The sequence below is a fragment of the Aulonocara sp. 'chitande type north' Nkhata Bay genome, linkage group LG12, assembly GCF_057382095.1.
Source record: "Aulonocara sp. 'chitande type north' Nkhata Bay isolate Kocher_YH1m ecotype deep benthic linkage group LG12, A_spYH_male_GT1.1, whole genome shotgun sequence".
NCBI classification, from domain to species: Eukaryota; Metazoa; Chordata; class Actinopteri; order Cichliformes; family Cichlidae; genus Aulonocara; species Aulonocara sp. 'chitande type north' Nkhata Bay.
This window is the reverse complement of record NC_141355.1, coordinates 34,240,951-34,260,093: the sequence shown is the minus strand read 5'-3', so window position 1 is coordinate 34,260,093 and position 19,143 is coordinate 34,240,951. Positions and strand designations below refer to the sequence as shown.

General features: G+C 38.3%; 2 protein-coding genes and 1 pseudogene across 4 annotated transcripts; all 3 read left to right on the top strand.

The window, feature by feature from the left end:
• Positions 1 to 2,078: 2,078 nt before the first annotated feature.
• Positions 2,079 to 4,527, top strand: LOC147317891 (nuclear factor 7, brain-like). The gene has a single exon (XM_086312979.1). The coding sequence runs from the start codon at positions 2,192 to 2,194 to the stop codon at positions 3,584 to 3,586; it is 1,395 nt and encodes a 464-aa protein (XP_086169105.1). The 5' UTR covers positions 2,079 to 2,191; the 3' UTR covers positions 3,587 to 4,527.
• Positions 4,528 to 4,709: 182 nt separating this feature from the next.
• On the top strand, positions 4,710 to 8,186 carry LOC147317890 (E3 ubiquitin-protein ligase TRIM35-like; annotated as a pseudogene).
• Positions 8,187 to 8,763: 577 nt separating this feature from the next.
• Positions 8,764 to 19,095, top strand: LOC147317889 (uncharacterized). Of its 3 annotated transcripts, none has more exons than XM_086315312.1 (13): positions 8,764 to 9,027; positions 9,640 to 10,339; positions 10,888 to 10,952; positions 11,202 to 11,282; positions 11,793 to 11,882; positions 11,991 to 12,080; positions 12,349 to 14,221; positions 14,539 to 14,625; positions 15,762 to 16,034; positions 16,527 to 16,688; positions 17,073 to 17,348; positions 17,515 to 17,667; positions 18,431 to 19,095. In XM_086315312.1, exons 2-13 carry the CDS (start codon positions 9,703 to 9,705, stop codon positions 18,727 to 18,729), a joined length of 4,086 nt encoding a protein of 1,361 aa, XP_086171438.1. In that variant the 5' UTR covers positions 8,764 to 9,027; positions 9,640 to 9,702; the 3' UTR covers positions 18,730 to 19,095. The 3 variants fall into 3 exon arrangements, with proteins under 3 accessions (XP_086171438.1, XP_086171439.1, XP_086171437.1); XM_086315313.1 differs by lacking the exon at positions 8,764 to 9,027 and adding an exon at positions 9,040 to 9,301 and having other exon boundaries at positions 16,527 to 16,679; XM_086315311.1 differs by lacking the exon at positions 8,764 to 9,027 and adding an exon at positions 9,041 to 9,301.
• Positions 19,096 to 19,143: the final 48 nt, after the last annotated feature.

Here is a 19,143-nt window from a genome sequence, read left to right as displayed (position 1 = left end):
GCCTTATGTAAAAGTTCTGGTTTGCTCAATGTATAAAGTGATGTTATTCATTTATTGTGGATGGATTATCTCAGTTGTTCTCCTGACTGAAGTTCGGTCCGTTTACAGCATCCTGCCATGTGATTGCATTTGTCCCAAACCATCGGGAACCCTCACATTAACTTTTATCAAGTCGAAAAAAGTTAACGTTCATCCTCCAGCTTCACTGTTTATGTTACACTTTAAATAATTTGTAATTAGTAAAATTTAGAAACTTGTATTTATCTAAAATTTGACAATGGTTGTATGACAAAAGTTTTTTGTCTAATATTTTCAATGCTCTTTTGTAGCATACTTCGATTGGCCCAATAGCAACAAGACTGGTAAAGGACCAACTTGTAATACAGTATTCAATATGAGCCAGTAACATAGAGTGCAGGAATGTAATCACTGCTTTTTCTGATGTGCGGATATGTCTAAAGTTCAGTATATTAACATTTACAGTTCTCACTACTTTTTAAACGTGTTTTTTTGAAGGGTAATTTTGAGTCTAGCAGTACTCCCAAATACTTAAATCCTCAACATCAAAGCTGATGGGCTGCATCATCATCAGTTTAAGCTTCTGTAAAAAATTACCGTATAAGTCTCCTAATGCTAATTCAAATTACACAGTTTACTTACACCCCACTACACAAGGTAACCAGTACTAGCATCGGCCTATTTAATCAAGTATTTATTGCTGCCATTTAGTGATCTCTCCATTAATTAAACAATTGTGGTTTTGAATATGTTTTTATGAATCATAAACTAATGCACTGTTTCATACATTCATTTCTATGAAGAATATTAAAATATCATCATTGGCCTAACACTGTTATATGTGACTTTGTGCATTTATTGTACAGCCTAACAACAACAGCCTAACTCTGGTTTCTCACACAAACTCTGTCTGACTTCATCAGTCACAGAAAAGTCTTAAGAGCGCTGCTGCTTCTTTAAGTGAATGATCAAAATACTTGTTAAATGTATTTTGTGACTAGACACCTGCTAGATCTCACACCATTAGAGAGACCTTGTACGTGAAATTGGCTGCTTTAACACAGTAATGTCACAACCTCTGGAATAAATAAAGTATTTGTTGTCTTGTCATGGATTCATTTAATGCATTTATAAAAGATCTACTTTGTTCTGTTTCATAAAAAAGTGGATGTGATTGACAACTTCAAGGCAGTAGTACCTTAAACATGACTTTGACCAGAATCTGATTTGTGACATGTGACTGAATTCTTCTGTGTTGTCACAGTTTAATGTCATATCAACAAGTTTATATCAGTTTGTTTATTTTTTCATTATCAGCATTTCTGGTTTCTCAGTGTCCACTGTGAATCTTCTATTTATTTTTCATTATTATTTTGGTGACATCACCATCTCATCACATTTCAGTTCATGACAAACTTGAAAGTTGGAGTCTAAAGGTCTAAAATCTTATGCAGGTTTGAGGCCACAGCCCAGGTAGCAAAAGCAGATATTGTGTTTGGTGGTTATTAATGTATAAATGTATTCACTGGTATATATTTAGTTTATAACAAGCATATTTTAATGATGTATTATTTGAAAAAATAAACTTTTGATTTTATGTATTTCAGCTGCATTTTACTCAGAATTATTGCTTCATGTTCATGAAGGTCAAGAATTTTTCTTTGTTTTGAGTGTGAGAGCAGAGGTCTGGCAGGTTGACAATCTAAACCCTGTGATGAATCCAAATTTATGTCTTTGGTTGCAACGAAAACTTTAGTTCAAACTGCAGATAAAAACTCTGAGAACAAGCTGACTTTTCCTACTTGAACTTCTGAAACACCACAGCTTCACCTCCTTTGTCTCATTTTTATGTTCTATTTAGGTTTCGTTTTTTAAAAAGGAGAAGTCAAGATTTTCTACATTTTTCACTTTGGTGTCGTTTTAAGGAGCAGAAACTGAAAACTATCTGAATGACACACACAGCGCCCTCTGACGGACACAAGTGTTATGTGCGTGTTTCAATTTAACACGTGATCGTGATTCATGAAAATGAAAGTAAATTCCGGCACTTTTGAACTGAGCTGAGACGCCATTGCAGGGAGTCAGATCTCTGCTGAAGACACACGTTTGGAGGATTTTAATCAGAAAGTTCAAGAGACACTAATTTGGTGAGTTAAAAATACTTAAAGATCAAATGGCTGAGAAACTCGGACTTGTTGAAAATTTCCTGAGCTGCCATGTGTGTTCAGAGACTTTCAGTGATCCTGTGTCTCTGAGCTGCAGCCACAGCTTCTGTTCAAGCTGCCTGCAGAAATTCTGGAAACAAACTAAAAACAAAAACTGTCCCATTTGTAAAAGAAAATCTTCAAAGGATTGTCCTCATGTCAACTTTGCGCTGAAAGAACTTGCTGATTTGTTTGCTGGGAGACAGAAATCTGGATCATCAACAGTGGTGTGCAGTAAACATGAGGAAGTGCCTAAACTGTTCTGTGTGGACGAGCAGAGAGCTGTGTGTCCTGTGTGTGACTTTCCTCACCACCAGAGTCACAAAGTGGTTCCTGTAGAAGAAGCAGTCAGTGACCTGAAGGAGCAGCTGAAATCTGACTTGAAGTCTCTGCAGGACAAGAGGAACAAATACAAACAAGTGGAGGAAACATACAATGAAGTGAGGGAACACATGAAGAAGCAGCTGTTGTCCACAGAGAGGAAGATCAGAGCAGAGTTCAAGAAGCTCCAGCAGTTCCTGAAAGAGGAAGAGGAGTCCAGACTGGCAGCTCTGAGGGAGGAAGAGGAGCAGAAGGGGAGGACTATCAGCAGAGAGATGAAGATGATTGAGGAGCAGATCTCCTCTCTGTCAGACAGCATCTCTGCTGTTGAAGAAGAGCTGCAGAAACACAGCGTGCCATTCCTCAGCAGTTATAAAGACACTCAGAGCAGAGCCAGAGCCCAGAGCTCAGTGTCAGATCCACAGCTGGTCTCAGGAGCACTGATAGATGTGGCCAAACACCTGGGCAACCTGTCCTTCAGAGTGTGGGAGAAGATGAAGGAGAAGGTCCACTTCAGTCCTGTCATTCTGGACCCAAACACTGCAAACTGCTGTCTCTATCTGTCTGATGATCTGACCAGTGTGAGACATGGAGACACAAAGCAGCAGCTTCCTGATAATCCAGAGAGAAACATTAAGTATTACACTGTTTTTGGCTCTGAGGGCTTCAGCTCAGGGAAACACAGCTGGGAGGTGGAGGTGGGAGACCATCCTGAGTGGACTGTAGGTTTAAGTAAAGAGTCAGTTGACAGGAAGGGAGAGCGTTTTGCTTCACCAACATGTGGAATCTGGTGTTTAATGCATCGCAGTGGAAAATACACTAATAGTGCTGGTCAGACTGTGACAGTGAAGAAGAGTCTCCAGAGGATCAAAGTCCTGCTGGACTATGACAGGGGGGAGGTGTCCTTCTATGACCCTGAAGACATGACTCACATCTACACTCACAGAGACACTTTCACTGAGAAACTCTTCCCATATTTCAGTGTTGGAAAGGCAGGAGACGGCAAAACCTCTGATATCAAAATCTGTCAGACTGAGATTTGATTGTAAAGTGATTCTTTATTTTAACTGTTTGGGGATTTTTTGTTTCTTTTTGTCTTGTTTTGTTTTTGGGTTTGTTTGTTTTTTTTTTCAGTCCAGCAGCTTAAGTTTAGTGAAATTATTAATCAAACTGTTTAACTTCATTATGAGTTTATTTTATTTTATTGATTCAATGGAACTATCAGCAATTCAATGAAACCAAAGGAACTTTTTCTTGTGAAAATCTGACCCACTCGAGGTTCTGTAAGAAATTTTTGCTTTTAATATTCTTCTTTCTTTTAAATTAATATTTTCACAATATTTTTCATGTTGTTTATGTAAATATTTTATTAATTTTAAAATCTAAATGATGATGATTTCTTTGCTTTTCAAAGTTGTTGAGTGTGAACAGCAAACTGTGACTCTTCTTTAAAGAAGGATTCATGATTAAACTTGTGTCATTTCATCAAGAGTCAACTTTAAAACTACAAGATCTAAATTATCCTGAATATCAGCATCTTGTTTTCAGTTAAATAACATTTTATAGTAACATGTCTACTTTACAGTTTTCCAAATTCAAAGAAATGACTTCTAAGTTCTGAAACTGTCTCATCAGCAGGTTAAAAATGTTTAAACAGATAAAATTACAATATGTTTACTTCAGCAGCATCTTCATTTCAGCCATTTCAATTGATTATTGAAAATCACAAAATGTCTCTGTGAAGTGAAATAAATCAAATTCAGTGATTCTGTTGTTTTTGTGTTTGACTGTAAATCAGCTTTCAGACACATTCAGTCATTGGTTCAGATTTATTTAACATGAAACTTCACTTTGATTGTTGTGTAAACATTTACTGACTCCTTAGAATAAATGATCATTTACTTCTGTTGGTTTGTAAATACAAACATTCACATGTAACCTCAGCTCTCTTAAACTGCATATCAGAGAAGACTTGTGCAGTTTGCTTTGATGGAGTCACTGATTCTCACTTTGGTCTGATCCTCACAGAAATCAAATGCAAATGTTGATAAAGTTGACATTCTCACACCTGTATGTTTATAAACTCTAACATATGTTGTTTAAGAGTAAAAATAAAATTCAGACGTATCCTACAGAAATATTTACACAGAGCTGAAGATAGTTTGTATGAACAAAACTGCAGAGATGTGAGCTGAAGGTCAGATTTTATAATATTTCTTTAAAAACATTTAACGCCTAAACAGGACTGCAAAACAAATTTTCCTGACATGCTGCCATGTATGTTGTTGTGAGACTTTCGGAGATCCTGTGTCTCTGAGATGCCATCATAGCTTCTGTTTAAGCTGCCTGCGAAGATTCAGGGAACGAGCTAAAAACAAATTCTGCCCCACTAGCAGCAGGCAGCCATCTCTGATAGTTTGATCTTCTGATGTTTTATAATAAGGCTTTAATTTTATTTTTTACACTTCACTCTGAGTTTCAGTGTTTCAGTGAATCAAAAGTTATTATAACTCTCATTTCTATTTTATTTTTAGCTGACATGTTAGAATATTGATCACAGAACTGTTCAGCAAGTTGCCTCTGTAACGTGAAACAAAAATCAATTTAGGTGATTTTGTGTTGTTGTGGTCCACACTGCACAGAGACAAGCATAAAACACGAGTAGTTTATGGAACAACTTTAGTATTTGACAGGAGAAGTTCACCTTTTGTTCCACCATTCCTGCCTACTGCACACAGTACATGACAAAGAAAACTTATTAGAGCAACTTAGAGGTTTCTGTTTGCCTCATCCGGTGTCACAGAGATCCACTAGCAGACACATTTGAAAGGAATAGAAAAATAGGATAAATAAATAAAAACAGTAAGACCAGGGTAAATAACACAGAGGCTTCAATAAGAAGCCAAAACAGTAAATGCAGATTAAGTGCCGTAACTGGCTATTTATTAAAAACATTACTAAAACTGTATGAAAAATGGGAAAAACATGAGAAGACATATCTGACAACTGCAGGAAGCCAACCAACCCCACTAAACAAACATGTAAACAAATTCTATCACCAGAAAAAGTGAGTGAATTCCCAGCATGCCAATAGAATCAAAACATTTCAGAGAATAAAACTATGAATCACTAAGTAAAACAATATATCAGTACAGAAACAATAAAACATTACAATATCTAAAACAACTAATAATAAGTCCAACATTTTGTTGGTCACTTCAAACTACATGAGGAACCCAGCACAGTCAAAGGAAATGGCTACAGGTAGTTTTCACCTATTTATCCACGTGTGATCTACTTGGTTATTCTTCTGTCTGGAGTGGCTTTGCTACAATCTGGCCCATGACGTCCCAGGCACTATGAAACACTGGGAGGGAGCGTGACTTGATTTATGCAGGGGACAGTGGATCTGAAGTGGTGATTTTCTGTTTTCCTTTAATAACTTTGTCTACCCTGCTAGGCCTTTCCCAGCATGTTGTGAGGTGATTCCAAAATTCCAAAAATTAAAAAATAAAAATCTGAAACTGAGATTTCTCTTTAATGTTCAGAAAAAAATGTTGTTGCTTAATAATTATCTCATCCTGCCAATGGACAGCACAACCTTCATGCACACTACTTATAATTTCACCAAACACTGACTCCTGATGTACTGAAATAAAACCTGATCATGTGGACGCAACTGTGAACAGTTTTGTTCCTGCAAAAACCACAAGATGGAGACAAAGTTGATATTTTCTCAACACAATCAGAATCAGAATTGCGTTTATTGGCCAAGCATATGCTCAAACACATACAAGGAATTTGTTTCCGGTAGATGGTGTCTCTACTGGATCACAATAATATGTAAATGACTCAATACACACACACATCTATTGTAGTCTAGCAGTGTGAAGCAATGTGAGACTTAGGAGGGAGATGGTGAGGGGAAAGAATATGTTCCTGTGTCGGGTGGTCCTGGTCTTCACACCCACGGCAAATTGTGTTGGCTTGTGTTGTGTTGGCCCTGGGGCAGACTAGACTGTCTCGATATGACAGCTGGCATTTTGTAACAATCTGTCTGTTTCTGACTTTTGTATCACCTTGATTAAAACATGACTGCTCTTTTTTTTTCTTTTTTCTTTTTTAGCATTTTACACTTTCTCTTTTGGTTCAGTCTTGATTTGGATTTGATCAAAAATGTAAAAAGATTTCTTTATTTTCTATGCATGTTGATGTTGTTGTTAAGGTCATGCTGGGAAAGTGTTTCCTGTGGCAGTTGCTGAAAAGCAAAAATGTTGTAAAACTGGTTTAGTATCTGTCAGTTGAAATCCTCCTCAACAGACTAAACCAACTCAGATTTCTCCATCTTTCTGTCATTTTTATACTTTATTTAAGTAAAAGCAAATCCTGAGAACAACCTAAAAACAAAAACTGTCCAGTTTGTAAAAGAAAATCTTCAAAAGATGTTCTATTTGTCAACTTTGCACTGAAACAACTTGCTGACTCCTTTGCACTGAGACAGAAATCTGAATCATATCTGACAGAAAAAGAAAAAGAAGTGGCGGTGGTTTGCAACATACATCAAAAGGACCAAAACTGTTCTGTGTGGATGAGCAGAGAGCTGTGTGTCCTGTGTGTGAGTTTTCTCTCCACCAGAGTCACAAAGTGGTTCCTGTAGAAGAAGCAGTCAGTGACCTGAAGGAGCAGCTGAAATCTGACTTAAAGTCTCTGCAGGACAAGAGGAACAAATACAAACAAGTGGAGGAAACATACAATAAAGTGATTCAACACTCCAAGAAGCAGCTGTTGTCCACAGAGAGGCAGATCAGAGCAGAGTTCAACAAGCTCCAGCAGTTCCTGAAAGAGGAAGAGGAGTCCAGACTGGCAGCTCTGAGGGAGGAAGAGGAGCAGAAGGGGAGGACTATCAGCAGAGAGATGAAGATGATTGAGGAGCAGATCTCCTCTCTGTCAGACAGCATCTCTGCTGTTGAAGAAGAGCTGCAGAAACACAGTGTGCCATTCCTCAGCAGTTATAAAGACACTCAGAGCAGAGCCAGAGCCCAGAGCTCAGTGTCAGATCCACAGCTGGTCTCAGGAGCACTGATAGATGTGGCCAAACACCTGGGCAACATGTCCTTCAGAGTGTGGGAGAAGATGAAGGAGAAGGTCCACTTCAGTCCTTTCATTCTGGACCCAAACACTGCACACCCAGTTCTCTGTCTGTCTGATGTTCTGACCAGTGTGAGATTTGGAGACACAAAGCAGCAGCTTTTCAACAATCCAGAGAGAAACACTCAGTATTTTAATGATTTTGGCTCTAAGGTTTTTAGCTCAGGGAAACACAGCTGGGATGTGGAGGTGGGAGACCATCTTCGCTGGAATATTGGTTTGACTAAAGAGTCATCTAACAGGAAGGGAGAGCATTCTGCTTCACCTGAATTTGGAGTCTGGTGTTTGCTATATGGCAGTGGAAAATGCTGTAATGGTTTTTGTCAAGCTATGACAGTGAAGAAGAGACTCCAAAGGATAAGAATCCAGCTGGACTATGACAGAGGAGAGGTGTCCTTCTATGATGTTGATGGCATGGCTCACATATACACCTACAAAGACCCTTTCGCTGGAAACTCTTTCCATATTTGCATATTGGAGAGCCTGGAAGCATAAAAGTCTGTCAGACTGATATTTCCCCCATAGTGAGAAAGATTTTGTACTATAGTCAGTGTATCATGCTTCTGTGTACTGTATGCACTCATGACAAGTGTACTTAACTGTATGTTTATACACTACATGGACTGCATTAAATACATTTTAAGATGACTGTATGGAGATGGGTTACATTTGTGACTTTTTTATATTGAAAATAGTCCGTGACTGATTAGATTTTCTTTCATCCCACAAAAGAAATGATTCGTTGCTTTGATTGCTTTTACCCGAAATACTTGAGAAATTAGATATATTTTTGTTTTTTGTTTTTTAAAAAATGTGTTAATGACAATGACAATAACTGTAAACAAAAGGAAACTTTCTGTTTATGAAATATACTGAATGTATTTTGATGAGATTTATTACCAGTAGGGGGCTGTCTATGGGGAAATGGTCAGCCAACAAACTGATCTTAGGTTGATAAGTTGGAACAGCACATATCAGATGCTGTCATGGCTACATGATGAGAAAGAACCAGTCTGGGTATCTCTTGCTTCTCTTCCAACAGATTTAACGCCACTTACGGCTGATGAATGTGACATCGCAAGGAAGGATGCGGTAACATTAATTTAAAAAATGACCTTTGTTTGCTCGTTATTGAGCTTTTACAGCGTGGCAGGGATTATTTTTAAATAAATACAATTTCTTCCACCTTTGGCTCATTAAATTTTTTAAAGTGAAAGTCCAATTTATTTCATAATTGTAGAACTGTATCTTATTTTGGAAAAAATAGACGGAAGTTTTACTTTCTCAGTGATGCTGTGATGTAAACAACGACCATTACTTCCGGTTATGGCCGCAGGTATGGTTTTTCCTGATTTCTAAAGCGGTTTGCGGGAAATTAAATTGATTTTTTTGCACACTCTGTTTATTTCATATCACTAATTTTAGAACTAGTATCAGTTTCACGGATATTTTTATGGTTTTTGGTGCTGAGCGCGCTAACAGCTAACAGCTAGTTTAAAAAAACTGACTTGATAGCACATTGTTAAGCTAGTTACGTTTTTCTCGTTTCGACCGTATTTGCAGCAGTTTAAACGCAACTGTCCATTTCTCGCTGTAAACATCAATGCCCAGTAAGTATTCCTTTTTAAAAAAAATATCCTGTAGAGACTGATATGTTATTTGGTGCGGTGCAGCTTCAAGGGTCGGTGACCCACTCAGCTAAAACACATTTTGGTGCTAAGCTGACCTGTTTTTCGTAAAGCGAAAGGCTGATTTCAGTTACTACATTTTCCCTTCTTGCATGTTCTTACGTGTGCGTTTTCCAAAATGTTTTGGTATTGATTCATTATTTTATGATTTTTCTATTGTCTTCTGCCCATTTTCAGCTTTGAAAACCTGAATTAAAAATTAAAAACACACCACAGAAAAGTAATGAAATTCTGGTATTATAATGTTCTATTTCTGTTAGGACCTCTACTCAAGGAAGTAAAGGAGACTTTCAAGCAGTGAACTTTGATGGTGATGGAGAGTGATGGATAACCCGACAGCAAATAAGAGCCACATTCCCTGTCCGTCTTGGATGGCCCAGAATGGCTGGTCAGCAGCTTCATCTCAGAACCCGCTCGTCAGCCTTCTCCCCACCTCCTATGAGCACATGCAGGCACCCAATCAGAGTTGTACTAACAACTTGAACACTGTATCTTCCAGAAACAACCCTCATGCTGACATGTATAAAACCTCTCATATTGGCAGCATTCCATCATCCAGCTCGCTGTTTGCCACAGATATCCCAAATCTCTCTCAAGGTATTTCTTTTAATCAGCAAAGCTCTAACCTTTCATCGATCATGGTATCAGCGAACCAAGGAAAAAATGTTACCCCACCAGCTCTTCGACAGTCAAACCAAGGACTTCAACTTTGTGGGGCCCAGGATTTATCTGTTCTCTCATCCCACAATGCCTTCAAGACATTTCAAAATCCAGTATCCAGTCAGGGTTTGTCAAGTGGGATTCAAGGTCTACCCCCCCGCCTGCCGTCATGCAGACAACATCAAGCTGCTTTTGAAGGAGAAAATGTGGAGTCCGCTCATGATGCAGGAAACACTCAAAGCTACACCTCATCCACCTCTCAGGAGCAGCCTGAGTGGTTACCTTCATCACATTGCAGAGGTAAGCTGTAGCTGTATTACTTGCATGTTACAATGTATTTTTTCACATCATATTAATGTAGGTACGCATGCAAGGTTGGATTTAAACTCGGTCCAAAGCAGTGTTTGGTATTTTAGTTGGTGCATTAGTTAAGCGGCTTACATAAATGCAAATAGTTGATTAAGTGTTAGGGTTTTGAGGGGTGTTGAATCATATTCTAGCTATCACAGGACAAGAGAACAACACTGTATGACAAAACTAACAAATTAAATTCTTGAATATCTGATATTTAAGGAAAGCACTTGTTTTACTTGTTTTTTTTTGTTTCGTTTTTGTTTTTTTGGAAGTGTAAATGTTTTTAAAGTCTTTTAGCTCTTCCTCACACAGTCTTTAAAAATGTAGCCAAAATTTTAGTTACATTAGACTGATCTAATTTGTCTGTTGTGGATTATTATACTTTAAAAAATGTAAACTAAAAAGTTGACTTTGTTTCACCTGTCTAAACAAGTGTTTGCAGAACTGTTTAACACTTTGTGTGTTTGTTTTTAACTTTACTGTCTTCTCTTCAGGAGCTGTGAATGACCCCGTCCCAAAAGAAGCTGTTCAAAACAAAAACATAAATAGATCTACTACGGTGAGGAAAATAACAGCAAATGCAGATGAAACTTCTGCTGTTTGATGGATGATTTGAAGATATTTGCATTCTTCCACACCTTTTTGCTTTTACAGAGGTTTACATTTTAAGTCCCTTTTAACTGTAGCACTGCAATATGAATCTTGCCTTTTAACCGACATCATGTTAAAGAGCCTTGGAGATTTTAGATGATTACTACTATAACTATTATATTTTGTCCTGTAAAGGTTTTATTATGTCTGCTTTCAGGCCAGCAGTGAAAAGCGGCGTTCAGATGTTTTACAGCAGCGCGCTGAGCTGCTTAAACAACTGGCAGAGATGGATAAACTTGTAAGTGTGTTATGGCTTCTTTTTTTTTTTTAAATAAAGAAGGTAATTGATGCTTTTAAATAGTTCCCAACAAACATAGTTGAAACCCTGATAGCACATCTCTGGTCAAAATTGTGCGCAGTACAACAACAAAAACAGAACTGTGAAGTGGTGGACATACCGATTCATTTGTTAACTAAGTAGTCACAAACAGATGGGGACACGTTTTCTCCATGTACAATAAGTAGAATTACGAGAGTCTGTTATTGCTATTTGTGTTAACATACATCAGTTTTGTCTCATGTTGCAATATGAACTTAAGTTAGTTCCCCGTGCCCATAATGTCGGTGTCTCCCAGACTGAAAGACGTGGTGTTTAATTTTCTTTCTTGCTAGAAAGTGTAATGATGAAGTTGACATTTTCTCAAAGTCAAAATGTTTGCTGGGTTGTTATCTAGTATTAATACTTTAAAATTATTAAAGAAAATTCTACACAGTTGCTCCCTGCTTACTTCACTTTCCTCCTGTTAAGCTGAAAGCATTGCCATCAGATAACAGCAGCGATGGGCAGTCGTCAGATGATGAGCCACCTCAGTGTGAACAGACTGCTGCAAATTCAAAGGTAACTGCACAATAAATTATGCCTGCACATTCTTTGGGCTTTTCATATGCTGTGTGATTGTCAAGGTTGTTATCACATCATATCACCTTTTAATTATTTCTATTACAGTCGCGTAATTCAGCAAATGGTTCTTCACCTTCATACTATGACGAGGAAAATGATGCTTGTGATACGCCAGAGTCACCTGCAGAATCGCTGGTATTTACCTGCATTTTTCACTTTGTTTATGATATTAAATTTTGCATGCTGATTACAGCATGTTGGATTTTATTATTGTATTACATTATAAATTGTAAATTATCATTAATAATAAAAAGTGAACATAAACCCATGTTTTGGGAAACCGAAAAGGACTTTTATGAAGGGAAAAATGTTAGAGGTTTTTAATTTGTTTATCTTTGTTTTTCGTTGTTGTTTTTGTTTAATCTTAAGTCAAGGAAAAAAAGATTTCTTTTATTTCTTTCAGAAAAAGGAAGTTGTTTCAGACATGTCAGGGGAGGACAATGATGAGGATTACTCACCAGGGAGTGATGAAGAGTTCAAAGAAGGTTCTTCAGATGAATCCAGTCATAGCGATCCAGAGTCCCCCATGAGTGAAGAACCGCACCAAGAAGAGCAGAACTCAAAATCAGAAAATTCTTCTGGAAAGGATAAAGGAGTCACTCCTGTAAAGAGGAAACCTATGATTAGTCAGGCAGAAGCGTCACAAACGCCAGTGTTGCCAGCTGTAAAACGACCAAATTCAAAAGCTCGATTTTATGACAAGAAGAATTACTGCTTGTTTTGCTCCAAGCCGGTGTTAAAACTGTCACGGCATTTTGAGTCAATTCACAGTGACAAACCAGAGGTTGCAGCTGCATTTCAGTATCCCAAACACTCCAAAGAAAGACAAAATATATGGAAAAAATTAACAAATGAAGGAAACTTTGCACATAATAAAAATGTTTTGAAAACAGGAGAGGGAACTCTTGTCGTACGACAAAGACCGAAAGTGCTTGGACAGGCCCGTGACTTTCTTCCTTGTCTTCACTGTCATGGTCTTTTTGTGAAGAGAAACCTGTTCAAACACATGAGGACGTGCCCAGCGAAAAGCAAGATTGAAAAGGATTCAGGTATTGGAAAAAAGCGTATTGCATCAATGTGTGTGCTGGCAACTGTGGACTGTGAAGACCGTGGCATAAGTGATGTCGCTAGGAGCATTCTGAATGAAATGATATATGATGATGTGACGCGAGCTGTCATGGATGACAGGATTCTCTTGCAGTTCGGGGAATACATGTACAATCATTATGGCCGTGATGCGAAAAAGCACCCATATATAAGACAAAACCTTCGTCAGATAGCAAGACTTGTGCTTGAGGCTCAAAAAACGACCCCAATGAAGAAGCTGGAGGACTTCTTTCACCCTTCAAACTTCCAGCGTGTGGTGTCTGCAGTGAATGTCCTGGCAGGCTATGATTCAGAAACCAAAATTTACGCCGCTCCTTCCGTTGCAATCAAGCTTGGCCACAGCCTGCAGAAGACCTGCAGTATTGTTAAGGATAACGCGGTAAAGTCTGGTGATACAAAACAGGCAGAGGCTGCTAAAAACTTCCTCTCTGTGTACCAAAAGAAGTGGACTAAGCTTGTTTCTTCGGCCGCATTAAGAAGTCTCAGAGAAATTAAATCAAAACGAGCAAAGCAGATACCACTTGTTCAAGATATGAAGCGCTTGCATTTCCACTTGGAGAAGGTTCATACTACAGCTGAGAAGAATCTACGAGACAGTCTTTCTACAGAAAATTTTGTCGCTCTGGCCAGAGTCATGCTTTCCCGGATAATCCTCTTCAACAAGAGAAAGCCTCGAGAGGTTGCAACGATTCAGCTGACGGAATTCATGTCACGAACAAAGTCAGATCCGCCTGATGACTTGGACCCGTCTGTCACAGAGTTGGAAAAAACGATGTGTAGGTTCTTCACCAGAGTTGACGTACGTGGGGACTGTGGGAGAAAAGTCCCTGTTTTACTGAAGCCCTCATTTGAGTCGGCTCTGGAGCTTCTAGTGGATTCTCGTGAGGCATGTGGGATCACCAGTAAGAATCCCTTCGTCTTTGCCCGACCAAATGCTCTGTCTAACTACAGGGGGACAGATTGTCTTCAAGGATTTATCAAAGAATGTGGAGCTCAAAACTCTGAAGGTCTGACATCAAAAAATGTCCGCAAGCATTTTGCAAAAATGCTACAACTGATGAACCTGGATGAAAATGAAGCCAACCAAATTTTTGGGCCTAATAACAAAATCCAGATCCTGCGGCAGTGCAATGACTCCACACTGGATGATATTGAAATGGATTCTGAAGGTAATAAGGCTTATAAAAAGTAGGCCTACACTACTTTAGACTAATTGGCACTGATTCCTGACTCCCATCACTAGCTAGAAATATAAGAAAAAAGTAAGAAAGTTGGATATTTTTAACTGGTTAAAAAAAACGTACGCCATGAGCTACTCAGTTGTGATTGTTTGCAGAAGGCAACATGCTGAGTGAAGTTATAAAGCTGGAGTCACTCAGTTAAGTTAAAAAAAACAAGTGTGTGTAAATCCTGCAATTTATTTGAAGAAATGTGTGTATATGTGCGAGGATTGCTGAGAGAAAACATCTTTTTGTCTTTAATCCAGCTGACTCGTGGGATCAAAGTGAAGGCAGACCAGCATCTCTTAATCAACAAAAACATGGAGGAAAAAGTGCCAACAAATCTATCAGAGGTAATCATGGTGAACTTTAACAGACTTTCTCTTGTTTCTTTTTCATTTTTAGCCAAAAAAAAAACAGGACAGAAAAAAATAATAAATGGCAGCTAAGTCATTAGAAAATAGCAGGTCATGAAACAGTAAAAGAAGCAAAAGATTTGTTAAGCTGTTGTGTTCAAAATGTTCCAAAAGAGGTGCGCTCGTTGGCTTTTTTGCTGTTGAAAAACCTGAACGTAAAAAACATTCTCACTGTCATCATCTGTCAGATGATTCTGTCCTCGATTATGCTCTCTGCATCCGTGAGTCCGCTCGTGTCCAAGTGACTTAATATTCATGATAAGTTAAAAGGGTCTGTGCAGACGTCCGTGTGCTTTGTGTTTTGTGACTGTGTAGACTCGTCCACAGGGAATTTCCGTTACAGTGCAACAGTAACTTGACACAGAAAAAATCCAGATTACAACAAGCGAAAGTGAAAATGCATTTGGCAAAAAAAAAAAAAAGAAAGAAAGTGAAAATGCACAAAACACAGTTTATGTTTGGAGGTTTTACATTTTCAGTGGAAAACAAGTTCTCAGGTTCAAAATGTTAATTAGAATCATTTTACTACTATATTTAAATGTGCAAACATGTTTCAACACATGGCTGAAATATGTTGGAGGTCACTAGAAAGATTTTAACGTGAAATGCATTCAGAAAAAGATTGTCTTACAGGGAATTGCAAACCTTTCTGAAACCCTACACCGTAACCTGATGTCCACCTCCCTTGAAATGTAACTGTAGTCTGGGTCAGTGCAGCCCACAACTCTTCTGATTGGCCAGCTCAGTACTGTTGATTCTTTCTATGCATTTACTGCTTAATATCTAAGCACGTTTGTAAATATGAAAATGTGGGCAAATTGCTCCAATATGAGATTTGACATCGACTGTATCAATAAATAAGTGAGAACTGAGTGATGGTGGAGGCGTAGCAGGAGAGGGTGAGATTCAGAGAGAATCTGTGGAAGAAAACCTGCCACCAAGCAGGTTGATTTCAGTCTGTTACCCCAGTAATTGTCAGAGAGTTTAACTTGGTTCTGTTTCTAGAACAGAAACTCCAGACATTTCCTCTTCTCAGGATTAATGTGAGTTCTCTTTTTTTTTTATTCTGTTAGGCTCTAAATGTACACCCAAACACGTATGGGGGGATGCTGAGGTTCGTGCTGTAGAAACACACATGATGCGCTTCATTCAGGAGCACAAAGTGCCCCAGAAGGACGACTGCGTCAAGTGTCTTGAAGCTGAGGCAAAAGCACTGAGGAACCGCACGTGGAAAGGTCTAAAGAACTACGTCCGAAACAGGATCACAACTCTGAAAAGACAAAATGACTCTTCGCAGGATTCTCCGACCAGCTGCAAAAGGCCCAGAGAAGCAGAACCACAGCAAAGTACTGCACATTACCTACAGCTATAGATGTGATATGTTGCTGAAGGCCAAACCTGTTTTTTTGGTTTTTTGTAAATGTCTTCAGCAACCCTCTTTCCTTATTCTTTGCTATTCTTCCTTTGCTTATTCTTTACCTCCTTCTCTCACTCTTCGATCTCTCTGTTCAGCTTTTTTTTTGTATCTGTCTCTTTCACAAAGTCATGAGTGTCTTCCTCTATTAGAATGGCCAACAAAAGCTAATAATTGCCCACCACTTTAACAATACCAGTCTGTTCTTTTTATGAGCACAGCAGTTTTCATCGTGGTGTTGTTTCAAATAATCCAGCTGATTTTTTGAATACTCACAGTTTTATGCTGTACCCTTAAATGCTGTTTTAGGGTACAGATTAGAATCATAGTTGTTGTAAATATTGTATTTACATGTCTGTGTATATGTGCTGGGATTTCTAAGGTGAACATAGACTTAATTACTTAATTACTTATTTATTTATAGCGAGACAGCCTTCGAGTGGACGACAAGCTGACTCACAGGATCACGTTGAAGGTTCTACTGCAGACAGTGGAGAGGCACCTTTTAATCATCAAAAAGCACATGGAGAAACAAGAAGCTCCAGCAAGACTACACGTCCCAAATCTGTCAAATCAGGTGGACATGGTAATAATGGTAGTATTTAAGACTGACACGGTATTTTTAGGTAATATCATGTCATGCTAGCTACTTCCTGAGATGTTTTCATTACCAGACTGTCAGACTTAATTTTACTTACAGTATTTTACGTATTTTACGTACATTAGTAGAATTCAGTTGATTTTTTAGACCTCCGTGGTTCTTACTCTGTCATTGCGTGGCTAGCATTTTAGCCCAGGTTTTAGGGATACCTGCTTTTTATCAGTGCAAATTAAATAATTAGATTTTATTTTTGGTTCTGGTCTTGCACACAGATCACAAGGAAGTTCTCAGAAAAATATTCCTATACTCTCTGCCCAAGATGAATTTTAATGTCAGGATCATTGATTTTTTTTCTTTTCTGCATGACAGGTTCCCTTCATAAAACTAAACACACGTGGGAGGAGGCAGAGGTCCACGCTGTAGAAAGACACATGATGAGTTTCATTCAAGGCCACAAGGTGCCTCAGAAAGACGACTGCATAAAGTGTCTTGATGCTGAGCCAAGAGTGCTGAGAAACCGCACGTGGAAAGGTGTAAAGGACTACGTCAGAAACAGGATCACAACCCTACAAAGACAAAGCGGCTTCTCCCTGGATTCACCGAAAAGCAGGAAAAGGCCCAGAAAATCAGCAGAGCCACAGCAGAGTACTGCATATTACTAACCGCTGTAGATTTGATATGATGTTGTTTTCTTCAACATTCCCTCTTAATTGACTTATCTCTCCCCCTACTCTCCCCATTAAGATTCCCAGTAAAAAGTAATAAAGTAATAATTTTCCTTATACGTATATATTTTTTGTCTTCAATACAGTGAGACAGTCTGCAGGTGGAGAACAAGCCAGTTCATGGGATCACAATGACTCCTATGCAGGTGGTGGAACAGAAATGTTTTATGATCAACAAGAAGATGAAGAAACAACAAGCTCCAGCAAAACGAGCAGATCTGTCAAATCCAGTGAGAAAGGTAATAATGGTCACCTTTAATATACTTCCTGTCTATTCATTTCTGTTTGCCTTTGGTTTAGATTGCCTTCATCACAATAATGGGACCGTCACACAAACTTATAATAAATTAATAAAAATACAAGAGTCAAATTAGTAGGCCAACCACCTTTTATGTGTTGCTGAAGGTTCAGGACACCTTACATCTTTCTTCATCTGCCTCGTTCATCTTTGCAATTTTTTGGAATGTTAGCTTTTTACCACGATGAATGAAATAATCACATATTTTGTCAAATAAGATTCAAACTATTTCACAAGTAAACCCACCAGCCTCTAGCAGCACAGTATATTAACACAATCTAGATATGGCGGTCCTACGTGCAGCATTTTAGGTGAAAAGAGCTCATGGAAAATAAACAAATAGTATCCAAAATGGAACAAAGTCTGTGTGTGGAGCATTTTACTTATAGCCCTTCCAGTTCAATATTATATATTTCATAAAAAGTAAAGTAGTCATTTATATTTAACATCTAAAAATAAACGGAATAGGTGTACCCACTTCTTTGTTGGGCATGATGGATGCACTTTCTCAACAAGCAGTCATTAGCATCCGAATGAAACAGTAATCTGGTATTATCTATAAAAACAAGGTGGGCACAAATACAGCAAATAATACATTCAGTTGCATGATAGAAGCATCTACAGATGGCCCCTGACAAAATCATAAAAAGAAATAACCATGAAAAAATAATATATTGTTATGGTTTTTTTTTTCATCCTCATAGGTTTCCACCTTAAAACTAAACACACGTGGGAGGAGGCAGAGGTCCACGCTGTAGAAAGACACATGATGAGTTTCATTCAAGGCCACAAGGTGCCTCAGAAAGACAACTGCATCAGGTGTCTTGATGCTGAGCCAAGAGCGCTGAGAAACCGCACGTGGAAAGGGGTGAAGGACTACGTCAGAAACAGGATAACAACACTGCAAAGACAAAGTGACTGTTTCCAAGATTCACCAAAAAGCAGGAAAAGGCCCAGAAAATCAGCGGGACAGCAGAGTACTCCACATTACCAACAGCTGTAGATTTGATATGATGTTAATACTCAAACCTGCAACATTTCACATCCTTCAGCCGACTTATTGTTCTTTAGTCTTTCTGTCCATTTGTATATCAGATGTGAGAATATCTTTCCATTATGGTTCTCAGTTTTTGTTTTCTTTTTTTTTATGTTTTATTTTATCAAGTTTGTTTAACAGAGACTGTTCATGAATACTGAAAAATTACTGTTTTATTCACATTTAGATAAAAGTGTTTTTTTATGGTGTTCCTGGGTACTGTGACCAATTTTGAATACAGTATCTGGTTACATTGGTTGGTATACTGGCACATGATGCTTTGTTAAAATAAATGTTCAACAGTAAAGTCTCAAAAATAATATTGTAGCTTTTTTTTTGGCCAGGGGGGCAAAACCTTGTATCTTGATGGCACGTTATTGT